The sequence below is a fragment of the Pristis pectinata genome, chromosome 31 (assembly GCF_009764475.1).
Source record: "Pristis pectinata isolate sPriPec2 chromosome 31, sPriPec2.1.pri, whole genome shotgun sequence".
NCBI lineage: Eukaryota > Metazoa > Chordata > Chondrichthyes > Rhinopristiformes > Pristidae > Pristis > Pristis pectinata.
This window is the reverse complement of record NC_067435.1, coordinates 16,431,540-16,456,303: the sequence shown is the minus strand read 5'-3', so window position 1 is coordinate 16,456,303 and position 24,764 is coordinate 16,431,540. Positions and strand designations below refer to the sequence as shown.

Genomic DNA, 24,764 nt, shown 5'->3' with positions numbered 1-24,764 from the left:
GACCAGGGCGAAATGTGACCATCAATGGGAGAAATGGGGCTGGGCAACAGAGGGAGGGTGTGGTGCGGAGGTCCTGAGGCCATTACTGGGGCATTATTAAGGTTGGTCAGGTGTAAATGTCATTGAAAGTAAAGTGGTGAGGTTACAGGTAGCATGAAGGCATTAATGGGGCTGAGGAGTGGGGTTGGGAAGGATGAGACAATACTGGGGAAGAGGCTTTGAGGGGGCAATTACTGACACTAACAGGTTGCTAAGAAATTGGATGGTTCCAAATGTCATATTGGTAATAATATCCTAATACATATTACAAGCCCTTGTATAAGTAACTCCTAAATTCATCTTTTTTTGGTCGTGCAAGTCACAGATAAATCCATCAAACTGTCTGGGTAAACACAACTAAATGATTGCAGTGGCAGTGAGCAAAATGCTAACAACCGTCTCCACAAAATCTTCCAAAGTCACCGAAAAGATAAATCAGTGTCCTCTCCCTGGCCGGAATTACCAGTGTTGAGGCCTGAGTTAGTCTTATTTGGCCATGTTGGACAACCCACATCATTCACATGCCCGATATCAGCCCCCCAAAATGGACCATGGGTTAAGAGTGAAGAGTTTCTTTGATACACCAACTCCAACCTTCATCTTAGGCAGTCCCTCAGGACAGAGGATGACTTACTTCCACTCTGGTTTCATGGATTCTGAGGTGATTGATGAAGCCAATGTGGGAACTGCAACCCTTTCACAGGTGGGCCAGGAGGTGGCTGTTTCAGGAGGGGGTGGGTGGGCAGTTTGTGACGTGGTGCACTCCTTCTGTTGCTCACACAAGACCTCTGTGCACTTCCGATGCACAGCCCCAAGGTTCTTTATACCATCCTGAATCTCCTCCACATCGAGTGGACATGGACCAGAGATTCCCAGAACTCAGTGGGGATGTTCCATTTCTTCAAGGAGAATTTTTGCACCCCCTTGAATCTGTTCCTCTGTCCACCTGGTAACCTTTATCCAGGAGAGAGCTCAAAATAGAGTCTTTGTTTCAGGAATCTGGGTTTGGGCTTTGATCAACGTGGTCTGCCTTACGCAGTTGACTAACTGGGGCCTCAATGCTGGGCAAGCTGGCCTGGGAGAGGAAAGTAACTTTGATTTGCTTGTCCTCCAGTGAATTTGGGGGTTTTTGTGGAGATGGAGTTGGTGGCATTTTTCCACTGGAGATGCAAGTGATAGGTAGTACAGGTTTTAGACATATATATGAGGACAGGGATTATTACTGCCTGGTAGACCGTGTGCCAGGTCTCTGGTCTTGCTCTTGAGATACCCTTTTCCTCAGTCGAGCGAAGGCTGTGCTGGCACGTTGAAGGCGTTGGTGAATTTCATCATCGATGTCTGCCTTTGCCAAGAGATTTCTCCCAGACATAGGAAGTGATCCACATTTGCCAGGGTCTTGCTGTGAGCCTTTTATTGTTGGAGGGCAGTGAGGTGCAGCAGGAGCAGGTCGGCAGAGGACATTTACCTTGGGATGTTGAATGTGAGGCTTACCGTCCCGTCAGTGAAAGCAACAATTGCTTGGAGGGTGCACAAGTGTCATCTGCCTACCGCTGAGATTGAGGTGACCTGCCTTCTGGAATGTCATCGCCATAGGTTGAACAGCTTCCCGTTAGTTTGTGAGACTATCTCAATTCTCACTGGAAGTTTGTTGGATATTGAGGAGCAGCATTGTGGTGGGAAAGTTTGGGAAGCGTTGGGGCAATGATGCAACCTTGTTGACAGTGGTCTTTACCGAAGTTGGCACTGTTGTAGATCAGTTGGTTGGTTTCATGGCCTGCATGCCACTGTGGAGCAAACATAGGATAGAGAAGGACTGCTGTGGGCAGTGGGATTTGAGGAGTGTGTTCCACAGACCCTCTTGATTGCTGGAGTTAAAGGCTTTAGTGAGATCAAAAGTAGCTGGTGCTGCTCCCTCCATTTCTCTGAGAGCTGTCGTGCAGTGAAGATGTTGCCCACTGGATCTCTAGATGGGCAGAATCCACACTGTCATTCGTGGAGCATCCACTGGGAGGAGGGGGATGAGAGGGACCCTGGTGATGACCGTCCCTGTAACAGGCAGCAGGGAGATCCCTCTGTCATTACCACAGTTGGATTTTCCTCCTTTCTTGAAGATGCTCATGATCTCTGAGGTCCTCTATCCTTCTCTTCCCAGATGAGGCCGTGGATTTGTGGCTGACACTCTTCACTGTTGAGCTTTTGGGTTTCAGCAGCTGTGCCATCTGCTCCAAAGGCCTTGTTATTTTTGAGCTGGGATGTGGTCTTGTCGATCAGGAGTGGCGGGAAGACTGGCCAGGATGGAGTCAAGGACAGAGTTGTGGTCCTCAAAGTGCCCCTTCCAGCAGTCACTGACAGCCTCTCTGTGTGGTGAGTTCACCCCCTGCTCTTGGCTCTTGGGTGTTGAGTCATCGCTGGATTTTACAGCACTGAAGACCTCATGCTGTTGGCGTGTTACTGAGCCTCCTGAGCTACCTCCATCCACCATCTGTTCCTTAGGTCCTGCGTTGTGCTTGGCTGCGTTAAGCTGTGTTCCAATTATGTTGTAAAGAGGAAAACCTCTCTGAGATAGTCATAGAGTCATATGGTATAGAACCAGGCCCTTCAGCCCACCATGTCCGTGCTGACCGTCAGGTACCCACCTAGATTAGTCTCATTTATCAGCAGCTGGTCCGTAGCCTTCTATGGCTTGGCTATGCAACTGCTCCTCTCGATTCTTTTTAAATATTGTGAGAGTCTCTGCCTCAACCAACCCTATAGGGAGTGCACTCCAGATTCCAACCATCCGCTATGTGAAAAAATTCTTTTCAGATCCCCTCTGAACCTCTATCCCCTTACCCTAAATGTATGCCCTCAATTTTTACACACCTCTCTATGGAGAAAAGTTTCCTCTTGTCTACCCTATCTATGCCCTTCATAATTTTGTGTACCTCAATCACATCCACTCTCAGTCTCTTCTGCTCCAGGGAAAACAGACCCAGCCTATCCAGTCTCTCCTCATAACTGAAACACTCCATCCCAGAAAACATACTGGGGAATCTCCTCTGCATCCTCCCCACTGCAATTACATCCTTCTTGTGTGGTGAGCAGAACTGTACTCTAGCTGTGGCCTAACCAAAGTTTTATAAAGTTATACCAACACCTCCCTGCTCATATATTCTATGCCCTGGCTAATGAAAGCTGGTATCCTGTATGCCTTCTTCACCACCTTATCTACCTGTGCTGCCATCATCAGGGCTCCCTGGACTCATGCACCAAGGTCTCCCTGTTCCTCAATACTCCTGAGGGCCCTACCATTCATGGTATATGCACTACCCTTATTCATCCTCCTGAAGTGCATCACCTTGCACATTTTAGAATGATATTGCATCTGCCATTGCTCTGCTCATTTTACCAACTGATTAATTTCTTCCTGTAGCCTAAGACAATCCTCCTATCAATAACATCACCAACAGCCTTCCCTCCTTTCTTGCCGATCTTGCCTTGACAGAGGGCTGCATCTCTTCCCACCCTGGCACTGAAGTCACCCAGGTGGATCAGCAGGTCTCTCTGGGATGTTGACCGGGGTCTTTTCAAGATTGGAGTAGATGTTGTCCTTGGTTTCATCTCAAGCCTCCAGGATCTGGGTGTGTGCACAGATGGCCATCAGCATATTGATTCCGTGATTGAATCATAAGGGTCATAAGGTGTGCATTGATACCGCAGAGACGCCGGAGCAGCTCATTCCTGATGGTGAAGCTCAATCTGTGGGGGAGTTGTTCCTCTTCTAGTTTGTCCATCCAGGAGGAGGTGTACCTATCGCCTTGTTCTCTGACCTGGCCACCTCCTGCCCGACCTGTCTCACTCAGGTTGGAGCACTCGATGTCAAAGTGTCTGAGTTCCCGAGCAGTGATAGTGGAGCAGTGTCCAGATCTGTCGCTACTGGGATTCTCCGTGAGGGCCCTGACATTCCAGTCCTGAGCCTCATATTGAGTGGAGGTTGCCTGGGTGTGATTTCCTTTAACAGGGGGCAGCCCCCACATGGCTTCACAGGGAGAGGGCTCCATCCAATTGTAAGGAGATCCAATCCAACTGGAGACCAAGCTCCACTGCACGGGTGTCAATGCTCCCAGGTAGGTGGATGCACAGAGTAGGACCTGCCCCGCACGTGCACAGTTCCTCGTGCACCCTATGTGCAGGCTCAGGCACAGCAGCCTTTTCCCACTGCTTCCCTTCTGGATTCTCACCCACTTCTCGAGCACAGTCCCAGTTACGCTCTGGCCACCAGCTCCCCAGCTGGGGCCACAAACCGAGTGCCATTCCAGTTCCGAGGCTTGGTCACAAGATCTGGACTGACAGTGGACTGAGTCCACTGTCGGATGTGGGTTCAACAAGGCGGATGTTAAAGTCCCATCACATCTTCTGAAAATGTAACAGTGAAATTCTCTCTGCTGACTATCTGTTATCCAACAGCACAGATCACCTGGTCAGGATTACACTTAAATATCCTTATACTTGTTGTGTGCAAATTGGCTGTCATACTTCCTCCAACACACTTCAAAAACACCTCACTGGTTAGGAGTTACTTCAGGGTGTGAAAGGCACTATACATGGAACCAGAGAAATAGCCTGGCTGTGGAACTAGACTTATGCTGCAGAACCATCTGCACCTGCTGTCCAGCTGTTATCGTACAGTTCCAACACCTTGCCTTACAAAAGCCAGTCAAACCTACTCCTGCTAATTACCATTCAATCAGTTGACTCTCAAACATCATCAAAGTGATGAGAAGGTGTCACTAACAATACACCTACTCACCCTTAAACACCTCACTCGTGTTTGGGTTTACCCAGGACAACAGCTCCAGACCTCATTACAGCCTTGAAACCGAAAGCTAAGTTCCAGAGGTGAGGTGAGGGAAACTCTCTCGAAACCAAAGCAGCATTTGACAAGTATGGTTTCAAAGGCGGGGATGGGGGTGAAAGACTGGGCAGCAAATGAAAAGCAGGCCAGACACCAGTAATGGACTGATAAACATATTGGTGTGAGCCAGATACCCCAACGGATGTAAGATACTGTCCACTGTGGTCATGGATTAATAGCTGCATTGGAACTGAGGTAAATGTCCAAGTTTTTGATTGAGTAAATATCTGCTGGGGCAAGATTACTAGTGCCACAGATATTGGGTGGGGTAAAATTTTAGACCATTATTGAATTGATTTAAATAATGGATGGTTAAATATTCACATTGATGGTGTGCTAATTACCCGGACTGGAGGGACGATTGGTTGTACAGGTAAATATCCTCTGTGCATACACTCATTCCGAAACCGGTGTTAATATTCACACCGTTTCCCATGGGATTAATGTCCCCATTGGATCAAGATTAATAGGGAGATGAATAACAACCTGGTACTTGTGTCAGGTAAACCTAGGCAAGGGGAAGAGATTGTAGTGGATGATAATCAGACAGAGCGATCACTCTGGGACCAGATTGATATCCCGGTCCATACTGCACAAGATTATTTCTCTTCAACCCTGTACTCAGGTTCCAAACCCATGTACATCAGAAGACCACCAACTTTCACCACTGTACGTCACCTGCCTCTCCCCCAGCTCCAGTCTGCCTGCTGCCGAAACCCTCTTCCCCAGTTTTATTACCTTCAGACCTGCTCTGCTCCATGTTCTCCCATTTTGGCTATGTTGGCGCCGGAAGCGTGGCGACACTTGCGGGTTGCCCCCCAGAACACTCTATGCAAAAGATGCATTTCACTGCGTGTTTCAATGTACATGTGACTAATAAAGAAGTCTTATTTTCAGCTCTCTGCTGACCCCTGTCCTCCCCTGTATGCTCTAGCCTGCACTGGCTCCCGCACCAGTCTCCCATTTCCAACCTGTATCCTTGTGTTTAAATCTCTTTCTGGCCTTGCTCCTATCTATTTCTGCAACTGTACCCAGTTCTGCAAACCACCCCCCCCAACCCTGTAGCCCTCCCCCCCCCCCATTTCTCTTATTCAGTATAGATCGGCATATCAATCTGGTCCCAGAGTGATCTGCTCTATCTGATTATCATCCACTACAATCTCTCCCCCTTACTCAGGACTCTACACGGAAACAGATCCCATGACCAGACTGATCTATGCTGTTTATTACACTGAACACATATTTTATTCCAATTAACTTTTCTACTGCAACAATATCCCTCAATATCCCTCCCCCCCAGTTATCCATCAACTCTATCTGCTTCAACCAACCTGTGGTGCCAGGGTCTACACACTGAGTCCTAGAAATTTCAGGCCTATTGTCACCACATTCACTGACTGTCCCAGCTGCCAGCCTGCAGTCCTGTAAGTTATCACACCTCAATGCTCTCCAGGTATTTATCAAAGTCTGAGAGTCTCTGCCTCTGTTACCCCTTCAGGTAGCAAATTCTAGCTGTCTTTTAAACTATCACCTAACAGAAAAACTGCTGAGTTATTGACCAAGTATTTGGGTCTCCCATCATTCACCAGCTCTCTTTCCCCATAAACCAGTGATGATTGCTTCAGCAGCTTGGACGCACGCTCCAGCATTCCTTTCCCTTAATTTCTCTCTCTCTCTCTCTCTCTCTCTCTCTCTAAAATTAAATGAAATCCAAAATGGTAATCATGAAAACACTGGATTTTTGTAAACCTCTGGTTCACTAATGTCCTTCCGGGAATGAAACCAGCCATTCTTATGCAGCCTGCAGTCCTGTAAGTTATCACACCTCAATGCTCTCCAGGTATTTATCAAAGTCTGAGGGTCTCTGCCTCTGTTACCCCTTCTCTCTCTACTTTCCCACTTCCTTTAAGACTCTCCTTAAAATGTATTCACTTGTGGAGCCAGGGCAGAGTTTATTATCCATCCCTGGTTACCTCCCCCCCCCCAACGAACTGAGAGGATTTATGAAGCCATTTCAGAGGGCAGTTAAGAGTCAACCACTTTTGTGGGTTTGAAGCCACAAATGGGTCAGACTGCGTAAGAATGGCTGGTTTCATTCCTGGAAGGACATTAGTGAACCAGAGGTTTACAAAAATCCAGTGTTTTCATGATTACCATTTTGGATTTCATTTAATTTTAAATTTAAATTTAGCAGTCTCTGCGATAAGATTCCAACCCATGTTGATAGTCCACATCTCCAGAACCTAGCTTAACCACTAACTCAACTAATCCAGATAATTAACCACTACTCTATTGTCCCAACTGTAGTATACCTTTCCTAACATCCCCCTGCCTGAACTCAGTGTTGGTACAGTTCCAGGGTGTTTGGAGTCCTCAGCTGTGACAGACACTTCATATAATTATAGGTTGTTGTTGGGATGCAGTGTAACTCATTTTCACATGTCAACTGTACAACCAAGGCTGCTGCAGCCACGGGAGGTAAAGTGGTTTTCTCCCATTATAAAAATAAAGAACCTGCATTTATATGGTGCACTTTGTCACCTTGGCACCAATTTTCACACAGTAATTTCTCACAAACAGCAACGTGATCACAACCAGATTTATAAAGGCACAGATGAGGCCAATCAGCCCATCAAGCCCAATTGTTTAACAGCAGCAAGGAGGGACACATTTTTTGTTTTTGCATTAATGCAGTGGGATCTTTTTCATCCACTGGAAGCCTCAGTTTAAAACCTCATGTACCTCCAGAGCACGGCACCTGACTGAGGCTGAATTGTGTGCTGAAGTCTCTGGAGTGGAGCTCAAACCCATAATCCTCTTGCCTCAATGTCAAAGGTGCTCTACACAGCCACGGCTGCTATCTTCAGATCTCTGAGGGCAGGGGCAACCTGTAGCAGGCTCACTGACTGCAGCGTGGGCCAGGTGCAGGGGTGCTAACTCCTTGAGGCTTCAAGGGGAGAGCAGAGCAAGCTCGTGAACAGAATGAAGGAAGCAGTGGAAAATCTAGACTTTTCAAACCATGTCGCAAGCAGGTGCTGACTTCCTTCTGTCACTGATGGCTGGCCACAACGAATCACCAGCGGCAGGACACAGTCTGAGCCCTCCTTGGTAGATTGTGGCTGTGCAGATGAAAGTGATCAACAGTCCTGACTTACCACTGAAGACAATGGAAGTACAGAATTGCAGAGAACTAACCCAGGTAACCCCTCACCATCACATCTTCACCAGGAGTTGGAGAGGACATTCAGTCTATTCAACCTGTTCCATCATTCAGTTGGACCTTGTTTTGATTTAATTTACCACTATCATTCCTCTGATGCCTTTACCCACACACACCCAAAATAATCTACCAACTTCAGCATGATTTTGATGGTTCCCCAGCCTCATCTTTGGATTCTCTCTGCCCTTTCTCTGAAGGAGGGTCTTACTACTAAAACCTCACTTGTTCTAGACAATCCTACAGGAGGAAATAGTCACCTCCTGGGACATGCCCTCTTCACGTTACTACCATTGGGGAGGAGGTACAGGAGCCCGAAGACCCACACTCAATGTTTCAGGAACAGCTTCTTCCCCTCCGCCATCAGATTTCTGAATGGTCCATGAACCCATGAACACTACTCATTATTCCTCTTTTGCTACTTATTTATTTTTGTAACTTATAGTAATTTTTATGTCTTTTTGTCTTGCACTGTACTGCTGCTGCAAAACAACAAATTTCACGACATAATGTCAGTGATAATAAACCTGATAATGACTCTGATTCGCTCTGTATCAACCATAACAAATCCCCTAAACATCTTAAACACCTCGATCAGATCACCCAGCATACAAGGGTGAGATCTGACCTAATGCCTGTGAGTGAACAGGTTTCTAAAGCTCCTGCCAGCCTGGTGTGTGCAGTAAATAACCCACCACACTGCCTTGTTGTAAGAGTGTGTCAGTCCCAGATTTCTTAGGGCAAAACGTGGCACAAAATACTTTCAGAGCACAGCAGTGCAGCAGGTAGTACTACTGCCTCACACCACCAGAGACCCAGGTTCGATCCTGACCTCGGGTGCTGTCTGTGTGGAGTTTACACATTCTCCCTGTGACCACATGGGTTTCCTCTCACATCCCAAAGACATGCAGGTTGGTGGGTTAATTGGCCGCCTGATGTAGATGGGTGCTAGAGAGTCTGGGGGGCGGGGGGGGAAAGACAATATGTTACAGGGAAAGAGTGGGGGAATGGGACAGATGGGATCACTGAAAGCTAGTATGGACTCGATGGGCCACATGGCCTCCTTATATATGATAAGAAAACATGAGAACCAATATGAGATATCCAGACATTTGAATCCCGGGGAAAGGATTGGGCCATTCAGCCCCTCAGTCAGATCCTAGCTGATCTACATCTTAATCCTACTGACCTGTTTTTGGTCCCAACAAAAGTCTATGAACTTTACTTCTGATAGTTTCAATTGATTGCGACTCCAACAACCCCCTCTCCCCCCAAACAGGGAGGTCCAGACTCCCACCGCCTCCCATGTGAAAGAATCTTCCTGATACCATCCCTGATAAGTGTACTCTTCCTGTCTTGGGTGTGTCATAGTTTCTTTCTACCCGTTTCTTCAACACCTCATTTACATTGTCCTTTACTCTTCTACACTGAAGGGAATACAACCCTGGCTCATGCAACCTTTCAGGCTCAGTGTTATTCTGGTGAATCTGTGCCACTGCCCCCTCTGTGGCTAACGGCCTGGATAGTGGGGGCTGTAATGATGCTGAAGCTATCCATGTGTGATGCTATACCACATTGTGAAATTGACAGTAACTTCTGGAGTTCTGTGGTTAAAAGCTGAATTTGTCATCAGTCACTCCCCCTTCCTCCACAGTGCGAGGTGTGATTTGCAGCCTCTATGGCCAAATCTTCAAGGATCAGTGAGTTCATGAGGATGTCACGTGTGTACAATCTATTCTTACAGGAAAGCAGCTTGAAAGTGCTAACATTTGTTGCACAAGGGATGAAAGAATTTTTATTGATGCCCTAAGCCATATAAACTGCTTAATAACCTCTACCCGTAAACGCCAATGCATTATGTGTGGATTGTAATTCCTTCACATAAGGAATGAGTAGTATTTAAGAGGCTTTTAGACAGACACATGAACAGGTAGGGAATGGAGAAATATAGACCATGTGCAGGCAGATGGCTGGCACAGGCATTGTGGGCCGAAGGGCCTGTTCCTGTGCTGTACTGCTTTATGTTCTAAATACTTCAACCTGATATTATGTATCCAATTACTACCAGTTATTTTTTTTAAATTTTGAAATCTTTATGATACTTTAACTTTCAGCTTCATTTTCTGTGAATGTCCCAACCTTTATTTCCAATAATGTAAAATGTGTTGAAAATTGTGCTTTTTACGTGTTAACTTGCTGTTTGTGAGAATTTCCCAATGTGATTGGCTGCACAGCCAGCTTGACAACCTTACTGTTGCTGGATGCCATGAACTCTAATGCCTGAAACAAGGACCATGGAAATCTACAGCTCAGGGAATGTTCGATCTTCATGGGGCCCTTTCTTTGATCACTTCCTATTGCTCATTGCTGACCACAAAATCCAGACCATCCTTTCCTTCCTGAGTGGCTGTGCCCTGAATTGAATGCAGCATTTAAATGGGGTCCAGTCAGAGCTTTCTACAAATGAGGCCAAACTTTTCTCTGCTTGTATACCAACTCCTCTGAGATTTCTAGCTATTAATGCAGATAGATGGAAAACTGACAGCAGTTTACAATCAATCTTATCCTGTCAAGGACATGCTATCTGAATCTGAATCCTTCACATCATAATCTTTCCCTTCCGATGGTCACTGTTTGGGGAGGAGAGATGGGTTGAGAGTTGGATTAATCTCCTGGTTCTGACTAGTGCCCAACTGAAGTCTGTGGTTTTGTGTCCAACAGTGTTGGGTTGGGATGTGGATAAACTTATATCATTTGGGAGTAGTGTGAGGACTGGAAGTGTCTGCCAGGGCTGGGGACACAGCCTGTGTTGTACTGGAGGGGTCTGTCAACACTGGTACACAAACCCACAGCATGGGCTCCACAACCTGAGCAATAGAGACGTAAGGTGCCCAAGGCTTGCAGAGTGCTGTCCTGACTGAACATCCCGACTGTAAACCAGACACAGGTGGGATGGGGGGGAGGGTGGGGGGTGCATTGTGTGGTGTAGGTTTGGACAAGAAGGGGGTGCAGACCCTCTGTCAGACTCTACCATGTGGATTGGGGTTGGGGGGGATCAGACCCTCTGTCAGACTCTACCATGTGGGATGGGATAGAGGGGTGGGTGCAAGACCCTCTGTAAGACTGTACCACGTGGACAGGGATTGGGGGGCATGTGGACCCTCACCCTGTCAGACTGTACCACATGGACGGGGATGGGAGGGTGGTGCAGACCCCATATCAGATTGTACCACGTGGGCTGGCATAGGGGTGGGGGTTGTAGACTCTCTGACTGTACCATGTCGACCGGGATTAGGGTGCTGGGGGACCCTCACTCTGTCAGACTGCAGCACAAGAGCCGGGGTTTGGGGGGGGGGTTGCGTGTGGACCCTCACTGTCTCAGCATATGTGCTCCGAATGTATGGGGTTCCTCCTGCTATCAGACCCTACCAGCCATGGGACTGGGTGGGGGATATCCCGAGTTGTATCGTGCGCCACGGGTGCAGAAGTCTCGAGGACCCCCAGTTTCACAATACAAACAAACTCAAACACATGGTATCAATGCCCCCACAAAGCAGCCGCTAACGGTGCTGGTGCTGTGGAATCCTCTTCTCGCTGTGCTGTGGGGAGAAAAGGGAAAAGAAAGGCGGAAGGTGCCTTGAAAAGAAGCTGTGAGCGGGGTTAGAACGGAAGAGTTAGCAGCAAGCGCCAAGCAACACCAGTCATTTGTCTCAGGACTTGCCGACAGGGCTGTGATTGGCCGGATTCAGTGCTGCTTTAGCGAGCGTCTGCAAGGGAAGGCAGAGAGGACAGATGCATCCCCCTAAATCCAATCAAACGAACAGGACCCGTCCAGGGGTGTCTGACCCAGCACCAGACACTCCCCATGGTCTAGAGTGCTGCCTCTCTCCCCACATACAGGTGCTTGGTTTTGTTTGGAGGGGGTGGCTTTCTCACACAGTGGAAGCTCTTCAACAAAGGCAGTGATCCATGAGGTGAGAGAAAAATGTGAATGGCTACTTACTGTAGGGGACGCACTCATACTGGATCTCCAGGTACTTGTAGGTCCCTGGGCAGGGGTCAGGGAAGACGTCCGATCCGGCTACCACCACACACTGCGTGCGATTGTTACACCTGTCCGAGAGACAGCACCGATTAGCCATTGGCCGTGGATACACTGTGATGACTGACAAAGCTCTTTCCCAACACTCCCAGGGGAAGAACAGTGCTAGTTACATGCAAAGTAAATCTCCCCCTACACCGCCACATCAAACAATCCCTCGGAAGATACAGTACACGTCAGACACAAAGTTGATCTATGCTGTTGTACGATCACTGGGTTACGAACACTCAACTTATGAACACCTGCTACATATGAATGAGCTCCCATAATATTAAGTTCAAAAGTCCGACGTACACACATACATTCGTTCCTACGAGTGGCAGAACTCGTTTCCTCTCTCTTTCCACTTCTAGTAATGGCTCTTTCTTATCAGTCTTATATGCTTGTGATGCCATACATTACAATACTGTGGCGGTGTGGTTACCGTATCGAGTGATCTTTGTGTATTTTCCAACTTATGGACAAAATCAACTTACGGACGCCTGTAAAAACAGAACCTGTTCATTACGTGGGGACGGCCTGTATAAAACATTCCCAGGGTAACAACACTGCTGGTTAGGTACAAAGTAAATCTCCCTCAGCACTGCCAGCAAACAATCCCAGCACAACTTACACACAGAGTTGGGTTCACCGAGATAAAACAGGGCAGGCACATAATGGAAAACTACTACACCAATGGTGCATTATTCCAATCACCTTGTCACCTTGTGTCACCCCACTAAACTGGTATCGGTATTGGTTTATTATTGTCACTTGTACCGAGATACAGTGAAAAACTTGTCTTGCATACCGATCGTACAGGTCAATTCATTATACAGTGCAGTTACATTGAGTTAGTACAGAGTTCTGTACTACATCAGTGGACTCTGTACTAACTCAATGTAACCGCACTGTGTAATGAATTGACCTGTATGATCGGTTTGGAAGACAAGCTTTTCACTGTACCTCGGTACAAGTGACAATAATAAACCAATACAGATACCAATACCAGTTTAGTGGGGTGACACAAGGTGACTGAATTCCTGTGGGAATGAGGTTTAGTGAGGTGCCTCTCACTGCTGGTGCTTCAGTATTCAGCCCTACACCAACTAGGCTCTCTGACTGAGTCCTAGTTGGTGTAAGTTTTGCCATCCTTGGTTACCCATTCGTTTGTAGACAACCCATTGGTCTTCCTCCTGTTGGCTTGGCTCAGCTGTGGGCCTCTGAGAGAAGGTCTGAGACCACGATAAATTGAGGATGACCCAATGGCGGTGCTCTGTTTTTGAACATTGTACTTCCAAATGAACTTCTAAGCGGAAGCCCTGCCATCTGAAATGAACAAAAACACTCCAATGTGGAATTTTGGGCCATGGAGCAGGTTTGCAGGAAAGTGGGCAGACATGTAGATAGGAGACAAAAGATGCTGGAAATCTGGAGCAACATGCACAAAATGGTGGAGGAGCTCAGCAGGTCAGGCAGCATCTATGGAGGGGAATGAACAGTCGATGTTTCGGGCTGAGACCCTTCATCAAGTGTGGGTTCCTCCAGAAATGTAAATAGCTGCCAAGCCATTTTCCTGATGGTTACCTCATTCCCACAGGAATTCTGTCACCTTGTGGAACTACATACAGGGCAGGCAGCTGGGCAATAGCGCTCAGAACATATCTGATCATTCAGCTGCTAGTTGTGGGATCTTGCTGTGCATTATCTTTGTTTACATCACAACACTGACTGACAAGTGTGTTACCATCCCGAGGAAGGGAAAGGTGCTCCACAGTCGCAGATGTGCTCTTTTCCTTTTTCTGGGAACTTTCTGCGCAGAATTTGGCAAGGCGATCTGGCTCAGACTGCAACTTCCGTCATTCTTCCACTGTGAAAATGCTGGCCCTTTGACTGTAATCTGTCTGAGCCCCATCATTACCACTGAGCTAAAGTGCCTTGTGGTTATAATGCGCAGTCCTTTGGCTGTGCATCAGCGCTTGGGGAGATACAAAGGTGTCGGAATGCTCACTGTGGACAATTGGAAGAGTGAAGTTGGTAAGAGAAGATTAGCGGTCAACTTACCCCAGTATGATTTACATTACTGACGTGGGAATGGGGAGGGGCCATTTCATACTTGTTTGTCACTGCTCCTTGTCACATAGAGTTGTACAGCCCACCTGCTCCATGTTGACCTTTTTACCCATTTGCCTGCATTAGGACCATATCCTTCTTTGCCTTGTCTTTTTAAGTATCTGGAGAATGCCTCTTAAACACTGTAATTGTATGTGATTCCAACACCTCCTCTGGCAGCGCATTCCAGGTATCAACTGCTCTCTATGTAAAATACTTACCCCTCAGATCCCCTTTAAAACTCCGTCATCTCACCTTAAACCCATGCCCTCTTGTTTTTAATACCCCTTCCAATGGAAAAAGATTTTGACTATCTACCCTATCTATGCCTCTTATATACTTCTATCAGGTCACTCCTCAGTCTCCTTCACTCCAGGGGAAAGTAGCCCAGCTTGTCCAATCTCTCTCCTCAACTGAAGTCTTACAACCCACGCAACATCCTGGCAACATTGTACAATGACCATTTGAGTTGAGGTAACTGGTAAATCTCCGCACCAGTTGTGTCCAGTGCGGCTCACAGCACTCTGTCCAGGGTTTTATGCAGCTATAGCATTACTTACAGTCCAGAGTTCTCTGGAAAGAACCTTGCACCTACAAAGCTGCCTGAACATCTTGAAGACCACAAGGCCAACGCATGACAAACACGTGCTACAAGGGTCGGAGATAAGGCTGAACAAACTGAGAAACAAGTTGCTAAAGTATTAGAATGTAAAATGTGACCAAATACAACAGGTCTAAGGTAGGAAGACATCTCAGCTTGGTCGAACCTTTGAACAATGGAGAGGCACCTTGTCATCTCTCAAAATAAACCCACCATTCCTTCAGTTTTAACTTGTACTCATTAGAAAGGAATAATTTTTTTTAAAAAAACCTATTGTGAGTGAACATTATGAGAACATGTTTTAAAAAGGTAGGAAAAATAATAACGCAGACACAAGAGGTTGTGTGTTGCTTGATCTTTGCCTTCCTGCTCATGTGCAGTGGGCAGAGTGAGGAAACATGTAACAGATGATAGGACACTAGAACGTGCTGGGGAACATAGCGACCTTGGAGCATATGTTCACCAAACCCTGAACATACCAGGACAGGTACATAAGGTTGTTGAGAAGCAGTAAGAGATCATCTGAATATAGAATTTTTTTGGAAGAATTCAGAAAGGATCTCAGAGTGATATGGCAATATTACCAATTTCAGACAAGATAATACTCTTCCTGTTGAATGTTGACTTTTGGGAAGCTTTACACAAATAGAGTTATCTTAAGAACACAAGGATTTTGATCTGGTCCATGGCACCAGAGCGTGGCGACTTGTTGCAAGCTGCTCTCTGCAGATCTACTCATTACTTCCACTATAATCGTTCTACTCTTTTAAATTTAAATTCTATGTCGCTAAGCATTACTAATACTGTTGTTTTACATTTCACTCTGCATTCTGTATTGTTTTTACCCTGTACTACCTCAATGCACTGTGTAATGAATTGATCTGTACGAATGGAATGCAAGACAAGCTTTTCACTGTACCTCGGTACAAGTGACAATAATAAACCAATACCAATACTAAGAAGTAAGATACATTGGAGTCACAATGGCGCAGTTTGTAGAACCGCTGCCTCACAGCACCAGAGACCCGGGTTCAATCCTCACCTCGGGCGCTGACTGTGTGGAGTTTACAAGTTCTCCCTGTGACCGTATGGGTTTCCCTGGGGTGTTCCAATTTGCTCCTACATCCCAAAGACGCGCGGGTTGGTAAGTTAATTGGCCACTGTAAATTGTTTATGTTGTGTGGGGGAGTGGTAGAATCTGGGGGGACTGAAGTGAATGTGGAGAGAATACAAAACAGGATTAATGTAGGATTAGTGCAAAATTTGTGGTTGATGGTCAGTGTGGATTCAGTGAGCAGAAGGGGCTGTTGCTGTATCTCTCCATAAGAGCAGGGAGGTCATGCTTGGACAGTTTGGTATACCTGGTAGTTTAGTTAGATACAGCTCGGACCTTGTGGGCAGTTCTAGCCGCCCCATTACAGGAATGTAAGAAACAGAGGCAGGAATGAGCCATTTGGCCCCTCCAGCTCTGCTTTCCCATTCAATAAGACTATGGCTGATCTTCTACCATGGCACCACAAACCACATCTCCCTTGATTCCCTCAGTGTGGTGATACTAGAAAGGAGGCAGAAAAAGTGTAAGAGATCGTTGCTAGGGATGCAGCATTATATTTAGGCAGAAAGACTGACCAGGCCGGGGTTGTTTGGAACAAGGGGACATTTAACTGAGACGTAGAAAATTATTAGAAGCGTAGGCATGGTGAACATCTGTTTCTCTTGGGCAGGGAGGTTGAAAGCTAGGGAGTGTAGGCTTAAGTTTAATGGATAGACTGATTAGCGGGCAGTTCAGGAATAAAAGGTTCATCCAAAGAGCAGTGGGGGTCTGGACCATTGACAGGGTGATGGAGGCTGAAGCTCTCAGTACATTCAAGAAGTAACTGGATGAACCCTTGAACAACTCCAATAGACGTGGCAATTCAAAGGAGTATAAACTTAAACAGTATGGACATGATGGGCTGAATGGCCTCCTTTTGTGCTATAAACTTCTCATTTCTTTGGAATCCTGACCTCTGAGACACTGCCATTGCCTTTGGCTAGGCACATGACAGCCTCCAGCCTATGCACATTGGCATTAGAGGCAGCCTACCGTTCGTAACCTGTAGCCTCAACTCCTTTTAATTCTCTCACACCTGTGAGGTGTTGGTCTTATAATCCACCGTGCACAGCAGGGAACCCACAACGGATCCCCACTGGTCTCCACAGCACCTCCGAGTGACTTTGTCCACCTCTCCATTGTGGGAAGAACATAACGGGATTGTTAGAGGGACGGATGACTACATCTACAACTTGTCCCCACAGCAACCCTGACCTTTCCCCCCCCATGGACTCCGTCGACACTTCCCACTGCCTCAGGAAAGCAGCTGACATAATCAAGGACCCCTCCCACCCCAGTCATTCTCTTCTCCCTCCTCCTATTGGGCAGAAGACAGAAAACCTTGAGAACACGTACCACCAGGCTCAGGGACAGCTTCTATCCCACTGTTGTAAGACCCTTCAGTGGACCTCTTGTATGATAAAGATGAACCCTTGATCTTTCAATCTACCTTGTCGTGGCCCTCGCACCTTATTGTCTGCCAGCACTGCACTTTCTCTGTAACTGTAACACTTTATTCTGCACTCTGTTATTGCTTTTCCCTTGTACCCCACTGTGATACGACTATTGAACGGTTCCCTTATAGGATGATATGGACTATGACCTCACGATTTACCTTTTTGTGAGCTTGCACCTTATTGCACTGCACTTTCTCTGTAGCTGTGACACTTTACTCTGTACTGTTATTGTTTTTACCTGTACTACATCAATGCACTGTGTACTGACGCAAGGTAACTGCACTGTGTAATGAATTGATCTGTACGATCGGTATGCAAGACAAGTTTTTCACTGTACCTTGGTACAAGTGACAATAATAAACCAATACCAATACTACCTCAATGTATTTATGTTTGGAATGATCTGTATGGATGGCATGCAAAACAAAGCTTTTCACTGTATCTCTGTACATGTGACAATAATAAACCAGTTACCAATTACCTCACCCTATCAGAGACATTCCATTTGTCCTATCCACCCCTCCCCTATCATCTCTGCAACTTAAAACTAACTTGTTTTCTCTCTTTCCCAGTTCTGATGAAGTGTCTTCAACCTGAAATGTCAACTCTCCACAGAAAGGAAAACAGAAAATGCTGGAAACACTCAGCAGGTCAGGCAGCATCTGTGGAGGGAGAAACAGTCAGCGTTTTAGATGAGGGACCCTTCGTCAGAACTGGGAAAGGGAGAAATAAGTCAGTCTGGGCATCAGCGAAATGTGGGTGAAAGCGAAAGAATTTCTTTGATAGCGTGGAGACATGTGGCAGATGGGAGAACGTGTTGTGATTCTTGCTGACTGGGACATGTTCAATGGGCCAGATTGTACACAGAGATGGAAGATGGAAATGGTTCTGATATAGACAGGAAGAAAGAGCACGTTATCTAAGATGCATGCATGATGATTTTCATGTACTTATATATCCTTAAGTAGAAAAACATCAGAAGGTGAGTAAAACAGTTGCTAAACCAAAGATAAACTCAGCAGGTCGGGCAGCATCTGTGGAGCAAACAACAGAGTTAACGCTTGAGGTTGATGACCGTACATGTTCTGATATTAGTTCATCGATCTGAAGCATTAACTCTTTCTCTCCCCACAGACGCTGCCAAGCCTGCTGAGTGTTTGCAGCATATTTTTGTATTTGCAGTGTTTTGATTTTTTTGTGAAAGATTTTTGACGACCAAAGTTTGGTTAGAGTTAATGGGAAGGAGGAAAAAGCAGTGGCGGAGTGGTGAGATGGCGAAGGTGGAGTGTGGGGCCCACGATGGTGGAGGGATGGTGCAGGGTGGGGAGCTGAAGAGGCACATGGGGGAGAGTCTGGAACTGGTCTGGGTTACTGACACCAGAGGCATTTAAACACAAGCACAGGGAGTTTATGTTTAAACTACTTCCAGGTAGCTGCATTTCAGTCGTTGAATAAAGAGGTGAGACTGCATCCACGTCTTCACACCTACCACAGTGATCACAGTTCACACTGTAGACATCTCACTGGTACCTGACACAAGAATCCGCATTAAGGTGGGGGAGAGAGAGAAAGAGGGAGAGAGAGAGAGAAAGAGAGGGGGAGGGAGAAAGAAAAATAGAGAGAGAGGGAGAGAGAGAAAGAGAGGGGGAAGGAGAAAAAAATAGAGGGGGGGGGAGAAAGAAAGGGAGGGAAAGAGAAAGAGAGAGGGAGAGAGGATGGGGAATGTGTCAAAGCCTCTCCATAAATGCAAGTACTTCCTAACCACCTTGGCGTCTGAAGCTCAAAGCTACTTTTCCTCTAATTATTCGCCTCCGATTATCCCGACCCACTTTCTGAAAGCCTCGGTTCCTTGAGTGAGTCTGTCACTGTATCATAGCACGGCTTTTCAATTGCACATTTCACTGAAGAACCACCTTGGAGGCTAACAATAAGATTATTTCATTACTAACGCCTCAGGCAAGCCAGGAATGCAGCGGTTTGGAGCTTTATAATGCATGGATGTGAGGGCCTTGACAACTGGCTCAGAGTGAAATGCGAAGCTTTAGTAAACTCCGGCAGTCTACAGCTGTCAGTGGTTGGCATGACAGTAATTCCCAGGAGGCCAGATTTAAGCGGGGATCATTAAATATCCAAGAATTCCATGACATTAAGTACACAGGTAGAGAGTTCTCAGAGAAGACCAAGCGAACGCAGGGGCTGAAGGAATATTTAAACACAGTTCCCACAGTGGTAGCCTGAGGGAATCGGCCCCAGTGCTGACTAACTGGCTACTTTCTTCTTCTGAGGCTTTCACTCCGGCTCGGAGGGTGGGAGATGCCTGCGCCTTTAAACCTGGGTGGTTGTTGAACACCAGTCACCAGATGGTCTCACAGAGTGAAGCTCTGGGATCGTGGTGAGGGGTCCAAAACACTCGGAGGCCAGGTTCTGAAGTACAGCAACTACACAAATATACAGTATCACGGGCGCGCACACACTCATACACACACACACACACACACTAACACACTCATATACACACACACACACACACAGACACACACACACACATACACAGACACACACACATATATACACACACCACACACATACACACATACAATACACATACACACACATATACTCGCGCACCACACATACACACATACACACACACCACATACACAAACACACACATACCACACACACACACTCTCTCCCCCAAATAATACAGATGTGCTCTGACCACACACACAGAACATACATGCACCTACTCTACACAGACACTCGAGCACACTCTTACACAGACATGAAAATGTGTGTGCACAGACACACACACACACCCACACAGACACACAGATGGACACACACACACACACACGGACACACACACACACGGACATACACTACACCCACACAGACAGAGACACACACACACACACACACACACACACACACACACGGACACACACTACACCCACACAGACAGAGACACACACACACACTTACACACACACGCCATTGTCCTCACTCTTTCCCTTGGTGCCTCCCCCTCAGTGATCCCCTCCCTGCTTCCATACCCTTGCCCCAACAGCTTCCCTCCATCTCAGCTCCCCCTCCCTCCTTTCCCTCTGCCAGCTCTCTCACCGCTTCCCAGCCACCCCTCCCATCTCCGCCCAGCCCTGGCTCCCAGCAACTCCGCAGCCTAACCCCCAGGGCTCCCCCCAAAACCCTCAGGGGAACGGACAGCTGCCTGGTATCGGCCGACGGCAGACCCTGCCAGTGTGTGGGTGGGTTGGTGGGTCCCGGCATGTGGTTCCCAGCCGATGGTGGTTGATTCAACCTGTGGGTGGAACATCTCACTCAACCGTCGACATCACCAAATACATGCAACAACCCGAAACTCACGGGACCCTTGTCTCCCATTCCCAATCCACAGTGACACTCCCAGTGTCGTGTCCCTGGAGTGCTAACAGAGGGGCTCCCTTTGGACATCCGTGACCATCACTGGACTCTTGTGGACATCACAGGTCCTGGGGCACCAACTGATGAGCAGACAAGTTCTCTTCAACGTTCTCCCCAAACGTGTCCCACCACCAACATCATTAAGAAGATTTCTCTTGTCTCTTCATTCATAAACCTATCATTTTATTTTACTTTATATATTCATTTACAAATCCACCCATTTAATTATCAATAGACGCATTTCCAAATTCACATTTACATCTAGGAGTCAGTTTAAAAAGCTTAACTAAAAGAAGCAAATGCTGAAAACACTCAGCAGGCCAGGTAGCATCTGTAGAGAGAGAAACAACGAACGTTCCAGGTAAATGACCTTCACCGGATATCACTGGGACACCGTAACCATGCTGACAAAGGCCACGGGGTTCAGTTGAGAAGAAATCTCTTTGTTTTGAGGGTAGCGCTGTGGAGGCTCAGTCACTGAGGACATTCAAGACAGAGACTGATAGATTTTTAGATACTAAAGGAATGAAGAGCTATGGGGTTGGTACAAGAAAGTGGTGCTGAGGTGAAAGATCTTCCTTGACCTTGTTGAATGGCAGAACAGGTACAAGGAACAGGCACTCTGCCCTACTTCTGTCTTCCCTTGTTTGCTTTTTCAAATTTAAATTAAATTTTATTTACAGCATGGTAACAGGCCCTTCCGGTCCAACGAGTCCGCGCTGCCCATTTTAAACCCATATTAACCTCCCCGTACGTCTTTGGAATGTGGGAGGAAACCAGAGCACTCGGAGGAAACCCACGCAGACACGGGAGAACGTACAAACTCCTTACAGACAGCGGCGGGAATTGAACCCCGATCTCTGGCACTGTAATAACGTCGTGCTAACCGCTATGCTACCGTGCCGCCCCTATCTATCCCTCATCTATCCCTCTATTTTCATTTCTCCTTCCTCTTTTATTTACTTACTTACATTACAACACAGAAGGAGGCCATTCACCCATCGGGTCCCTGCCGGCTCCCAATACACCAATCCCAACACTCCCATTGTCCCTTCCTTCTCTCTCTGTCACCCTGCAACCTATGGTCTCTCACCAGTCCATCAGCCCCATCCTGCCATCTGATCCTCTCTCTCTCTGGCTGTCTCTGATTGGTTATTCGTTTATTATTGTCACATGTACCGAGATACAGTAAAAAGTTTCTGTTTGCACGCTATGCAGACAGATCATTCCATACGTAAGTACATTGAGGTAGTACAAAAGGAAAACAAAACAGAATGCAGTGTAACAGTTAAAGAGAAAGTGCAGTGCAGGCAGACAATAAGGTGCAAGGCCATGACAAGGTAAACTGAGAGAGCAAGAGTTCATGTTTATCGTATAAGAGGTCCGTTCAAGTGTCTTATAACAGCGGGTTAGAAGCTGTCCTTGTGTTTGGTGGTATGTGTTTGGTGGTATTTTTCCCAACATGTCACTCTCCATTTGCTCTTGGTGTTGGATTCTTTGCCTCTTACCTTCCAAGTGAGAGTTCCTCTCTCTCTACGTCTTGCTTTGTCTCTGACCATTACAGCAATGTGGGTGTAAGAGCAGAAGTTGGTGTCACACCCCTCTCCCCGAGCCTGGTCTGCCACCCAATGAGATCAGGGCTGAGCTGCCGCACTTAACTCCACCAGCTGGCCCATTCCGCATTGTGGCTGGTTCCCAATGGCCATGAATATACTCAAGAACTGAGCATCCACAACCTCCTCCTAACTCTGAGGGAAGAGATCCCTCAATTCCAAACAACCAACTCCTATTAATCCGAGGACAAACCTAAAAGTTATGAATCATTAGCATCGTCACATTAAGGAACTGCAAATGCAATTAATGTGCAAACTAATTAACGAATCAATTTCTCAATGTCTGCTCACTTTGGACAAATTAATTCAAAGGTTTTCAAATTGATTTCTAGATATGCACATGTATTTGGAAATGCATCTATTGATAATTAAAGACATAGGTTGTAAATTAGTTTTATGTATTAAAATAATATGAAATGATAGGTTTATGAATGAAAGCATGAATTAATTTGAAGCTGGATGTGTGTGGAGCCTTGGGACCCAATGAGCTACCGGAATACTCTGATAGAGTCCTGTGGCTTATCAGGACTATTCCTGTTGCAGTAGATTCAGTAACTGGTGCGACTGAACTTCAGACAGTGGCAGCTTGTGCCCTCTGTTCCCAGCTCTCCCCCTCTTTCACTCTGCTATTTGCTATCCTTTGCACTTTTAGTATCCCTCTTCCTCAAATCCTTCTGTCTTGCTCTCCTTCCCTCTCTCCCTCCTTCCTCCCTCACATCCTCCCTTCCTCTCCCCTCCTGCTCCTCTCATTTTCACCACCCCCCCCCCATCTATCTTGCTGTCACTGTAACAACAGATCGATCTGATAGCATCTCTGATTATATTCTGGGAACGAGAAAACATTTGACTTGCTCTATCAGTGAGCATCTTTCAAGATTTTTACGGATCATTTCTCATCTCTTCTGCCCAGCTTGTGCTCTGGCTCTTTCAGGTTTTGTTTGCTTGCAATCTGTTTATTCTCCATTGCTTTGTCTGGTCTCTCACCTTCAGTTTTGTTCCATCTATCTAATCTGACAGTCTCTGTTCTATCTGTCTGTCTACCTCCGCTCTAGCTGCCTAGCTCCTCCTGCTGCCTCTATCCATCTCAGCGACCGCAATATTATTATGATCGTTCAAGTTAATGCAGCTGAAAATTCAACGCCAGCCTCACGTGTTCAGAAGGCTGAAGTGAAAAGAGAAAATTCTGGAAAACATCAGCACTGCAGGCGACATTTGTGGTCAGAGAAGTAGCTGATGATGCAAATTTTAACACCAGGTTGAGTGAATGCTGGACTGTTTTGGAAGAACTTGCAAATACATATGGATTGGTAATTGGTTTATTATTGTTACGTGTACCAAGATACAGTGAAAAGATTTTGTCGCGTGCCATTCTTACATAAGTACATCAAGGTAGTACAAATGAAAAATGAAAACAGAATGCAGAATATCGTGTTACAGTTACAGAGAAAGTGCAGTGCAGGTAGACAAATAAAGTGCAAAGGCCACGACAGTCGGCAATCAGTCACTCCCAGAGATCTGTTGGCACAGAGGCACAGCAGGTAGAGTCGCTGCCTCACAGTGCCAGATACCTGAGTCCGATCCTGACCTCGGGCACTGACTGTGTGGAGTTTGCACATTCTCCCCGTGTCTGCGTGGGTTTCCCCCAGGTGCTCCGGTTTCCTCCCACATTCCAAAGATGTACAGGTTAGGAAGTTGTGGGCATGCTATGTTGGTGCCGGAAGCATGGCGACGCTTGCGGGCTGCCCCCAGAACACTCTACACAAAAGATGCATTTCACTGTGTGTTTCGATGTACATGTGACTAATAAAGATATCTTATCCTAATTAGTGATTCTGTGGAATTTTTAAAATTTAATGTTAATTATTTGAAGCAATTTTAATTTTGTTTGAACGTCTTTGAGTATCTGATGCCTCTGTTTATGAAGGAAGGCATCAGATACTCTGCCTCAGGCTGAGTTGTGACCACACCACAGGTTCAGGAACAGCTTCTTCCCTTCAACCATTTGGTTCTTGAACCAACCTGCACAACCCTGATCACTACAGTTTAGCAACATGATGACCACCTTGATCACTTTGCATTAAAATAGACTTCATTTTTTTTGTTCTAATTGTGTTCTTTCCTGATGCTATCTGATGCTCTGTGCCTGTGATGCTGCTGCAAGTAAGTTTTTCATTGCACCTGTGCACCCATGGACTTGTGCATAGGACAATAAACTT

The 24,764-nt window shown here is 46.5% G+C and overlaps 1 protein-coding gene across 1 annotated transcript in view; it reads right to left on the bottom strand.

Annotated features, from left to right (window-relative positions):
* Window positions 1–24,764, bottom strand: part of LOC127584935 (adhesion G protein-coupled receptor L1-like) — a 347,006-nt gene that overhangs the window by 146,639 nt on the left and 175,603 nt on the right. The window contains 1 exon segment of the mRNA XM_052041960.1: window positions 12,154–12,263. Within this exon segment, the coding sequence (XP_051897920.1) occupies window positions 12,154–12,263 (110 nt within the window).